The sequence below is a fragment of the Abramis brama genome, assembly GCF_963993115.1.
Source record: "Abramis brama genome assembly, chromosome: 25".
Classification (NCBI taxonomy): Eukaryota; Metazoa; Chordata; class Actinopteri; order Cypriniformes; family Leuciscidae; genus Abramis; species Abramis brama.
The window spans coordinates 1,914,296-1,926,634 of NC_139987.1; the positions used below are offsets into that span (position 1 = coordinate 1,914,296).

The 12,339-nt window shown below is 37.5% G+C and overlaps 1 protein-coding gene across 2 annotated transcripts in view; it reads right to left on the reverse strand.

Moving 5' to 3' along the window:
- Positions 1 to 1,701: 1,701 nt before the first annotated feature.
- The window catches only part of tln1 (talin 1), an 82,160-nt gene continuing 71,522 nt past the window's right edge, over positions 1,702 to 12,339 (reverse strand). For both annotated transcript variants that reach the window (XM_084105514.1, XM_084105513.1), the window contains exons 50-56: positions 10,521 to 10,626; positions 9,016 to 9,140; positions 8,502 to 8,627; positions 8,345 to 8,407; positions 6,943 to 7,125; positions 3,200 to 3,325; positions 1,702 to 2,819 (exon numbers count right to left, since the gene is read on the reverse strand). In XM_084105514.1, coding sequence (XP_083961640.1) covers positions 2,685 to 2,819; positions 3,200 to 3,325; positions 6,943 to 7,125; positions 8,345 to 8,407; positions 8,502 to 8,627; positions 9,016 to 9,140; positions 10,521 to 10,626 — 864 coding nt within the window. In that variant the 3' untranslated portion in view covers positions 1,702 to 2,684. The remainder of the gene's footprint in view (positions 2,820 to 3,199; positions 3,326 to 6,942; positions 7,126 to 8,344; positions 8,408 to 8,501; positions 8,628 to 9,015; positions 9,141 to 10,520; positions 10,627 to 12,339) is intronic.

Genomic DNA, 12,339 nt, shown 5'->3' on the forward strand with positions numbered 1-12,339 from the left:
TGGACATGGTGATGTTTTTATGCTAGTGCTTTCTTTATGAACACATCGCATAAAATGCTGAATTTGTTTACAGTTTAAACTTCTTTTTTAAATGTCTTTAGACAAATGAGAAATAATTCAATTAATTTAAAAACAAAAAATGTATAGTGCTTTTCAAAATACACATTACAATTTAGAATGATCTGTTATCAGAGGAAACTGTCTAACTTATATATTTCAGAAATGTACATATATAAATCACAGTTAGCTAAAAATGTATGGTAACACTTTACAGTAAGGTACATTAGTTAACGTTAGCATGGACTAATAATGAACTGCACTTATACAGCATTTATTAATCTTTGTTAATTTCAACATTTACTAATACATTATTAAAATCTTGTTAACATTAGTTAATGCACTGTGAACTAACATGAACAAACAAGCTGTATTTTTATTGACTAACGCTAATAAAGATGAACAAATACAACAACCAATGTATTGCTCATGGTTAGTTCATACACTTGATATTACTATAATGAACCTTATTGTAAAGTGTTAGCAAATGTTTTAATTTAAACAATGTAATAATTTAAGGCAGAAACAATGAGCTCACTGAAGTGATGAATAGTTGTTTACAAATGATTATGACATTTAGAAAAATGTAGCATTGGTGTGTGTGTTGATTCAGATACTGTAACTTGGGCTTGTCCTAAACCTGCAGTTATTCACCGCTTATGAAGAAGGCTCAACTTTGTTTCGGCTCATGCGTTGTAGGCCTACATGTAAACCCATCAGAATCTTTAATTTATGTAGAATTTGTGTCCACCACGCTGTTTGTTCAGAGAAATGGTATTTTTAAAGCGTTTGATCAGGATTTAGCCCACATCATAGAACAAAGACCGCACACAACAGCTTCTGCCATGTGAACGCGATTGCATCTGGTACTGGTTATGCTAGTATTGTTAGCTCTAAGTGTTGCGTTTGACACCAGAGATCATAACGTTGTCTTTAATAAGATTAATTACAATGACTTTTGTGGGCAAGGATTAACCATGTTTAGATCCCACTTGTCAGACTGGTATAATTTTGTGTGTCAGTGATGAATTGTAAAACCAAACACCGGTGAAGTAAATGGAGCACCACAAGGCTCAGTCTTCGGTCCTCTTTTCTTCACTGTACATGCTCCCCTTAGATAATACTATCATGAAACAATAAACTTACATTTTTATGCTGATGACAGTTAGCTTTACATGTATCCTCCAGATGGAATTTCACAATTGTTCAGATGTAAAGAATCCATTTTAAAGAATGGATGTCTAATCATTTCGCCACCAATTAAATTGACAAAAAAGAGAGAGAGGAATTATTCATGAACAAAACTTCAAACATACGATTTATTAAGATGATTGATGTTGTCATCTAGTTATGTCATGCTTGGCAGCTATTTGTTTTTAGAAAACCACATTTCCAGTTTCCTAGAAAGCATTCTTTTGCTTTAGAAATATTTTATTAAACATGAAATCTCTTTAGCCAGGCAAATAATGATTTACCTTGATATTTGAGTGCACATGAACTACTGATATGTTTAAGCATTATAAAATGTTCATTAATGACCTATTAATTATTCGTTTTTAATGTTATCGGTCTATACAAGTAAATGATAAACCCTCCAACAACAGCACCTTGTAGAAACAAAACAAACACACAAATGCAATAGGAGATATTTGAAAAACAGTGAATTTATGAGTTTTTAGTTTAACACATGACTAAGTGCGTTTGCTTATTTTAAGTGAGAAACTGTTAAATACACAATTATAAAATATAAAAGCAGGACAGATTCAGAATATACTGAATGCAACAGGAAAGGCAGTAATGGCAAAAACTCAAACAGTTTATGTATTTGATCCATTAATAACAGTCTTTATCATTTCTTTAAAACAATTCTTTATAATTATTCTTTGATAAACAACCATTTTAATTAACCAATTCTTTCGCTGCAAATAATCTTTAATCTAATAATGTCTGCATACATCTGGATGGGAATTACATCAACAGTGAATTGGAACAAAAGAAAAAAAAAATACATTATAAAAGCAAAAATGGAAATATGGCTTTTATGCTTTATAAAAGATATACCTTTGATAGAAATGCCAGTAGACCAAGTTGTCACATACGCAAACATTGACACTGCAAAAAACATTTAAAGGAGATACTATTTGTAACGTTTCAAAGCTTTATTATTCTTTTCTTTAAAAACTGATATGTTTTCTCTATGAATTGTTTCAACGCAAAGTTAATGATTGCACCACTGGTCCACGTCGCCACAAAAAAAAGATAAGAAAAATGGAAAACAGCTGTCGACTGTCAGAAGAGCAGAAGACACTGTCCTAATGTTGTCTCGGAAAGCTTACCAGACATTACAAACACTGTTTAGCCCCTGACATGATCACAAGCGTTCACATCTGATCTAATTACTCTAGTATCTAGTACTGAAACAAAAAAAATGATAGATCTTTTATAGAAATAACTTGCATATGTGGCATATTTTCAAAATACAACAAAACAATAAAGCTGGCATGACAATGCTCATAAAAGTGACTTTTAAAATAGACATCCTGATACATGGTTCACTTTTTACTCGTTGCATATGATGAATGATTTCCTCATCCTCTGGTGTGTGTGTGTAATGTCCCGGATCAGGCTCACTGCTCCTGGCCGTCCTCTCGGAGCTCCGACGGCATGAACTTGTACTGTTGCTGTCGGATCATGGCCAGCCTCTTCCGGGCCTCTTCCAGCTCTCTCTCCTTCCTCAGCATCTCCTCCTGAGCAGCGATGATCTGAGGACACACACACACACATCGCAGCACATTAACTAAACATTCATAACATACTTCACTCACTGCATGTCTTAATCAGTCCCATTTTATATGAAGGGTCAACAGTGTAATTACAAATGTAATTACATGCAGGTATTTTCTAAATATAAGTACAATGTAAAAACATGCATGTACACAGTAAGTCCATTGTATCAAATTATTAATTTGAATGTTAGTGCATAGTAGTTAAAGCCACTTAATATAAAGTGGGACCGTAAAAACAGACAGGTATCAACTTAACAAGCAAACTTGCACTGTAACGTTCAGTCATTGTGCTGGAAATACTCCCAAAACACACAGTAAACATGCAATCGCTGAGGTTTCACTGATGTTCTCTTTACCTGAGCAATGCCGCCCACCATCTTGCTCTTCACTATCACAGCCTGATCATCTTGAGCCTCGAACGCAGCCTTCTGTGCCGCCTTCACCAGGTTATCTGATGCCCGTTTCACGGCATTACCGGCAGCCTAAAGACAAACAGACATCAGAGTACTCTTCTGAGCATTCAACAAAACACTTTAAGACCCACCTCATCAAACTCACTCTGTCTGAACTTCAGATACCATTCCTAGAATATCAATACTTCAATATTAATAATCAATACTTAAAAACAAGAGTAATACTAGACACACCGACTGACATTTAACAGTTGTCATCTAGCTCTATATTCACAGCTGCTACAGCGTTCTGACACTGTTTTGTCACACGGCAAACCTGTGGACATTTTAACTTGTGCCTACAAATAAAAATACTTTAATATGTGGCTAGAAGTGAAACTACAAGTACAACTACTTTAATTTTTGGCTACAAGTACTACTGCATTGATTTGTGACTACAAGCGAAACTACAAGAACAACGACTTTAATTTGTGGCTAGAAGTGAAACTACAATGACCAAACTTTGTTGCTACCAGTAAAAGTACATTAATTTGTGACTACAGGTACAATGACTATAATTTGTTGCTACCAGTAAACTACTTTAATTTGACTAAAAGTGCAACTACAAGTACAACTTTATTTTTTTGCTACCAGTAAACCACTTTAATTTGACTAAAAGTGCAACTACAAGAACAAATTAAATTTTTTGCTACCGGTAAACTACTTTAATTTGACTACAAGTGAAACTACAAGAACAACGACTTTAATTTGTGGCTAGAAGTGAAACTACAACGACCAAACGTTGTTGCTACCGGTAAAACTACATTAATTTGTGACTACAAGTACAACGATTATATTTTTTTGCTACCAGTAAACTACTTTAATTTGACTACAAGTCAAACTACAAGTACGACTTTAATTTGTTGCTAGCAGTACAACTACATTAATTTGTGGCTACAAGTGCAACTACAAGTACAATTACTTTAATTTGTGAACCCAATGAAGTAGCTTTTAGCAAGCAGGGGTTTGTAGTCAAACCCCATATATCTGGTGTGTGTAGGGAAGGCTCAGCCTTTGTCTGGACTCCTGGGATGGCTTTAAAAGGAAAAGCAGCTGTGGAGAGAGCAGCCTGAACTAAACACATCCCCGGAGCTCTTCTGGCAAACGCTCCAGGAATTTTTTTTTCTTTTTTATGCCTTTTGAGGCATTGTGCATGGCTGAAGGTGTGATTTAGGGTTGAGTGTGTTCAGCTGTCAGTAGTCTGAGTTATCTCTGCAAGAGGAAGGACTGGCCCGCACTTTATACACAAACTAGAATAGCTAAGAGATTCTGCATTGCTGCCGTAGAAGACATTTCACATCACTGTGCACAGCTCTATTAGTACTAGGAACAAACACACACATATTAGACACTGGGGACTTGGTAAAAAACAAAAAATAAAATTCTTGAAATGATAAATCTTCCAAGTAAACTATTCAACTGTGAACAAACCCATTTTACAAACCTCTCAAATTTCAATTGGTCTTGTATCATATTCATAAGCAGTATTTGGTCTTATTTTGAGCAGGTGAGGAGACTTCTCATGGTCAGATATCAGCAGAAGCAGGATGGTGGAGTGGGGAGGGAAGTCTATCACAGGTAAAAACATCCGACCTGCTAGGTCTGAAAATGTAGTGAGGGCGGAAGCAAAGGAATGATTGGCCGGATTGATGTGGCCATCAGTAAAAGGCGGCTCTAAAATCTGATTGGCTGGAGTAGAAAGCAGATGGAGTCGTGCTCCAGTTGTGCTGTAAGTAATGTTTCCAAATTCACAAATGTGTGCTGTGGAAAACACATGGAAAGATCCACAAATACATGGACACCATTCCACAAAATGTTAGTTTCATTGTATACTTCATTTTGAGTGAATCTCAGAATGTGGCTGTGCAACATAATGAATTAAACAATAAATAAAGATGCAAATAAAAATAATCTGACTTTACTTTAACGCAAATGATGGCAGTGATTCAGTTGGTGAATGGATGGGATGTAGAAAGTTTGACAATTGGAGAGTCATGTACACTTTCCATACCAGATTGTGCACTCATATCCCAACAAAATACCAGCTTATTAATATTTCTCAAATTTCCTGATCCATGCACCACTGGTTGTAATCTAAATATTAATGCAAATTAATAATCATTAAGGAGTGTGTTCAACAGCAACTTTAGTGTTGCTCTCAGTGTCTCTCGAGACAAATTATCTAATCTATCTAATGTAAAATTTCTGAAGCAGATTTCTGAGGACCATTTATTAAAAATCTCCCAGCAGCCACCAGCACTGCTGTTATCACAAGCCCTCATCAGAGCATATAACAAATCCGACAGCTGGACTGTGTAAGACAAGATGATGACACTGGGTCTATTCCTGCTCCAGCATTACATTCATCTCACGGCTGCACAGTTAAACACAGCTAAACTATAAATCTACAGTATCTGATGTCATGGGAATCTCTAGCAAAGCTCCATGTTTAATGTCTGAATGTCATTTCATTTGCTGGAAAACTCAATATGGAGTCTCTGCCTATTGTGATGACGAAGATATAATGTTGAACTCAGGGTTGATCAGGTTTTAACTCTAACCCTGTGCAGGACGACAGCTGTCTCCCTGGAGGCAGGAGGGGTGCGTCACTCAATATTTAAAGGCTTTGTTGAGAGGCGGACACAAAACAACTCAGACTCTTCATTGCTTATTCGCGTCAGGCCACTGCAATGGCAAATGATGATCTTTCATATTAGGATTCTGGTCAATTTGACATTTCGATTGTTTTTAACTGTCTGTAATACTGGGTAACTATGATATTCTCCTTGAAATTTAGTGGGTTTTTCTCATTTAGTGTCATTAACATGCCTGCAAAGTGTCGACACACTGATGTGCGGTGGAACATGCGCACAAAATGTATATTATGATTATGATATTTACGGGTCAATTTGAGGGCATGCATTTGTCAGACCCTGAAGGTACACTTTTTTTTTTTTTTTTTTTTTTTTTTTTTTAAGTATGAAGGTATAAATCAGTTCACATCTTTGTATCTTTGTAGAAGTGATTTTCCACACTTCTTCTGTTTAAAGTGTTTAATTCTGTTTAAAATATTTACAATACGGCCAGGATATTTACAGTGAAAACAAAAATGTTTTTAAAAAAACTTAAATTAAAAACACAAATTATATGCATGTTCTTGTTTCTTTCTCAATGTGTGAGAAGTGAGTATTAATATCAAAGGTTTACTGTTTTTACCTTTATTAGTGAAAAAGTTTAGTATCGAATTAGTAACTGTATCGAATCCAATTGAATCCACAGTCAATTTGACCCCACTTTTACGATCATGCACTCTTACATTTTGTTGCATCAATGGTTCTATGAAAAACATCCATGGAATCTTTCCATTGCACAAAAGGTTCTTTATGATGGAAAAAGATTCTTTAGATTATTGAAATGTTCTTCACACACACACACACACACACACACACACACACACACACACACACACACACACACCAATGGTAATTTCAGCTGATCACTGAAAGGTTCCTTGGTGAAGCAAAAATGGTTCTTCAATGGCATCCCTGCAAAAAACCCTTTTGGAACCTTTATTTTTTAAACTCAATACTAGGGTCTATCAGAACATGTACCTGTATGGACGTACTGAAACACACACACACACTGACCTGCAGTCTCTTCATGGTCTGGGAGTCCTGGTCCGCCTTGACCTTGCAGGCCACGAGCAGCTGAGCTGTAGATGCTGCCACCTGTTTGGCTGAAGAGATGAGTTTCTCCTCGCTGGCGTGACCCTGAACGGCGGAGTTGGCCGCCTCGCACAGGTTGTTAGTGGCTGCGGCCACCATACGGGCCTAGAGCAGATGAATTCAGGAACAAAATGTGTGTTAAACATCCACCTCATCAAAAACTACTTCATGTATATATGCGTTCACATGCAACCTCTGAAATCCACCAGAAGAAACTGAGAAAGTTAAAGGGTTAGTTCATCCAAAAAAAAATTCTGTAATCATTTTCTCACCCTCATGTTGTTCCAAACCTGTATGACTCATCACAAAATAAGATGTTTTTTTCTTGTCCATACAGTGAAAGTCAATGGAGACCAATGTTATTTTGGACAGAACAGTAAAAAAAATCGAATCGCACTGCTCTCCATCCACGGTTCGGCACACACTTGCACCGCGGATCAACTCACATCTATAATATGGTTTGTTAAAAGTAACAAAACAGACGGACAGAGCTCCTAATGTATGTTTCTGTCGATGGATACAACAGCGATAATCAAAAAAACGTGGATAAAAGAGTCACTCTTTGTAAACTGTGTTCAGTGCGAGAGCCGTATGCTGTAATATGATCAGTCATTAGCGTCATCATCATCATCCGGTGTGATAGTGCAGGACCTGAACAGCACACTCTCTGTGTTTAAACTAAACTCATTTAAGCCGTGCCAGTTTAAACATTAGAGAGCCAGAAGACACGAATGAGAACTGTGTGTGTACTCATCTGAAGCACGCTCACAGAAACCCACATCTCAGACATCATGCAAACATTGAGTCCAATTTCAGTGGAGAAAGACGACGCACGTGTACAGTATCAGTGCATTATGACTTAAAGTGACAGCAGCCTAATATTCCTGCTGTGTTTCTTTTGTAACTTCAATAAGGATGAGGATTAATCTTTAATTTATACAGTCAAATATGCAATGTTATTTTACACTTGATTACTTTATTCAATTTCTGTTCCTGAAAACTAATGTTAGACCTCCCTGAAAAACATGAAGCACTGTTTATTTTATTTGTATCTTTGCACTATTGTATTTATTTGTGCTGTTGCTTGTAGTTTGATTATTTGTTCTTATTTTATTTATTTTTATTTGACAGGAATCCTTTTTCCCCTGAAAATAGCACATACTGAATCATACCCACAAACCGAACCGTGAGCAATTCGAACCGTTAAACCCCAAGTGTAGAACTATATGAGGGTGAGTAAAGGATGACAGAATTTTAATTTCTGGATGAACTATCCCGTTAAGCTCAATTGAGCAAGAAATCAGCGAGTTTGAAACAGACTTACAGCTGAAATGAGACCCTGAGACCACTGTCCATCATCCACCGCATTTGCTGGAATCGCCCCGACCTGACAGACAGACAGAGAGATTGGCAGTACTGACTTAGATGATTTGCAGGCGTTGTGTATGAAGTTGAGTGGGGTGTGTGTGTGTGTGTTGTACCTTCCCCTGGGCCACCAGCTCTCTCTGAGCGGCAGACGCAGCTTTGACCAGAGCGCTGGTGGCGGCGGCGATGGATTTGGCTGCTTCCAGAATCTGCTCCTCAAAGTTCAGACTCTCGTCAGCCTCCTGTTAAACACAACAGAACAAACATTCATGTACATCACCGTCTCAACATTGAGACTGATCTTGAAGGTTTTGTCCACATGCGTATGAGCACAACACAATGCTTTTTCATTGCAGCATCCATGATGATGACGATGATGATGATGATAATTCATGCTCAGTGATTGTGTTCGAGGCTACATTCATAATTCGTGTTACCTTAAATCCAAATCCAAACTGGGCAATGCAAACAGGAAGAGTTGTACAGATGTCATATAATGGTCAGGAACATTAGATTAAGAACATATGAACACAGTGCAGGGTTTTCCAAGCTAAATGTGAGATGTGAAGCAGTATAGTGTGTCAGTTAAGCTGGTTGAGTCCCGAGGGATGTGGGTAAACGTTTCCTCACCTTGGGCTTGGCCCGGGGTTTGAGCTGCTCCAGTTTCTTGGCGGCGGCTTCGATGGCAGCTGCGGCCCCCAGCAACTCGTTCTCGGCGATGACCGTCGGGTCCTCAGGGTCCACCCACTCTGTGCCTAAACACAGCATCAGATCCAGTCTCTAGGTCATCGTACTAAAAACTACTGCCTTACTGAAACTGTACAGTTGTGTGAAAACATTATTTCACCAGAAGTTAATTCTTAAATACGTTTTTTTAAACACATTTACTCGGATTTAAAGAGAAACCAAAGTTTGGGCTTCCTCCATCTCCTTGTATACTTGTGTTCTACCTCTGATTTGAGCACTTTCTGCATTGTTTAGAATTTCTTTTTTTTACTTTTTTTTTTTTACACCTTTACATTCTTTTTTTAATAAATCATGAGGTTCTGGAAAGGTGTGTGCATAATTTTACAACATATTCTACAACATGTTTACAAGGTTTATTTGCTCTTTTGAAAAAAAATAAAGAAGTGTACTCAGTAGGTGTGACTTTCAGACCTCAAAATGCCCGCTTGGTTTCACTCAGACTATTGAAAGGAACTACTCTACAAACACAACACTCAGAAATATTGTATTAGAATGAATACAGTACAGCTCAAAAGTTTGGATTTTTAAAAATGTTTTTGAAAGTCTCTTCTGCTCACCAAAGCTGCGTTTATTTGATCAAGGATACAGTAAAAACAGTAATCTTTTGAAATATTATTACAATTTTTTCTCTGTGAATATATGCTAAAATGTAATTTATCTTTGAATTTTCAGCATCATTACTCCAGTCTTCAGTGTCACATGACCCTTCAGAAATCATTCTGATATGATGATTCGATGCTAAAGAAACATTTCTGATTATTAGCATATTTTTATAAATGTCTATATACTTTATAAATGTCTTTCTCACTTTTAATCAATTTAATGTATATTTGCTAAATAAAATGATTAATTTCTAAAAACAAAAACAAAAAAACTGACCCTAAACTTTTGAACGGTACTGTAAAAGCACATAATTTTCAATATGTGCAATAAAGCTGACAGTCAAAGACAGCAACAGCAAGCAGAAATCATAAATATCCTATTCTCTTCGATATCTCTTTTATTAAATATTATTTTGCTCATATGGGTACTAGATAGGTGGAAAGCCTCAACTTCACTTCATTTCCTTCCTTTTTATGTGAATTGGCACCTATAAATCCACCTATAAACGCTCTCTCTCTCTCTCTCTCTCTCTCTCTCTCTCTCTCTCTCTCAGCAGAGATTCTCCCCGTCTCTCATCATGTGTTAAATCAGGGTCTGGGTATTATCAGCCCGAGCTCTCAGATCACTTTCAGTGATGGGTGGCAGGGATTATCCTGATAAATCCTGCTTGGATTCCCTCCTCATGATGCAGAACTGGAAGTGGACACTTGACCTGATCAGATGGAGAGGGCAGGAGAAGCCCAGGATCTTGAGAAACATGACACACACACACACACACACTGTACCTTTCATGGCCTCCGCAGCCTGTATGAGCTCGGTCACTGAGCCGGCCACGCGTTTGGAGTAGTTGGACAGCTGCTGCTTGAGGTCATGACTGGGTTTATGGATGATCTGCGGATGGAGAGCACAACACTTCACACACATGAATGTATTAAAACGGGGATTGTTAGATCAATCTGACACCGATTCAAGCGCTGTTAGACACTCGTATGATCAGTTTGTAGTAGTGATTTCTGAGATGTGCGTGTGTGTGTCCTCGGCGTGTCCTCCAGGGTGGTGCTGGTGACAGTGAAACAGGTGTGTGGCATTAGCAGAGCTGTTCGTTTGGAACAGACGGCTAAGAAAAGACTTGGCCATGAGGAGGAATGCTGGAATGACATGGACAATACCAGAAACACACACACACACACACCCACACCCACAGACAAACATATGCCACCTGTCTGTCTGTACAAACCCTATAAAAATCACAAAGGACAGTCGGTCTCTCTCTTCAGGGTTTTGACCGATGGATTTCAATATCAGGTCCAGTCATTTATGCTCAATGTGGTGCATCTCCCTTTAAATGTCAGGTGACTATATTTGGAATGAATAAAAGTAAATGATCAATAGTTTTATTCCACTCAAGCATTCACAAAATGTTATACATAAAATATTTAAGAGCAGAGTAAAACTAGAAATAAACATTTCAGTCACTATGGATTTATAGACCATTTCCAGCCCTGGAAAAACATACTTTTAAAATTCCCTGTTATTTTCAGGTTTAAACATGAAGGATTCTTAATAGCAACCCGAGTGTGTGTTGCTTCAAGAGAGCGAGCCCACATCGGTGTCGTCTTATTTCATCTGTGCTAATTTAATCATATTTATTTATCATTTAATTATTCTATTTAATCACTGTCTCTTTCTGTTCTGATGTTCTCCTCGCAAGATGTTAAATGCACATGATTAACACACACACACACACACACACACAAAAAAAAAACCTCAAACATTATCATAGTGAAGTCTGAAATACACTGGCAAAATGTTAAATCCTTCTGCACATCATTCAAATGTTGTTTCATTCAGTATATCTGAAAACTGTAACACAACACTGACTAATCAAGATGCCACTCATAATTTCTAGTTAAAAGGTCTCAGAAAGCACTGTCAGCGTCAGGAGACATAGATACCCCTGACCTATCAGAGGAATCACACCAGTTACTACACAGACAGATCTGACGAGTGCTTCTCAAGTGCATAACTAACAATCTGCAAAAGATAACAATTCATCATGATATTGGTGTCAAATTTTTGTTTCCTTCATCAAAATGATTGCAGCTTTGTTTTTTGTGCCCCCTATGGGCAGGATTTCAGAAAATATATATTTTTTTGTTAGAAAAAACTTTTTTGTCATGGATTTTGTCAAGTCTATGGATGATACATGCCAAATTTTGCGTGAAACACAAATGTCCAAGAGGAAGTTTAAAAATTTGGTTCTGCAGAAACGTTCAAATGGTGAAAATAATTTAAAGACGGAAATGGAAATAAAATAGATCTGCAACACAGCAGCTGAGACGCACTGCAGCATCCACTGTTATAGAACTTTTGTCTCATGTTAAAAGAGTGTGCAAATACACACAAAACACACACACACACGGGCAGAGAGATTCACATGCAGTCAACTGTAACTCACCGGCTATCAGTGAACCAACAGACACACACACACACACACACACACACACACGCACGCACGCACGCACGGAAAGAGGAAGAGAACAGAAAAATAAATGAGGAAAACACTCAAAAAAACTGCATGGCACTGATCTACTGCCTTATTAC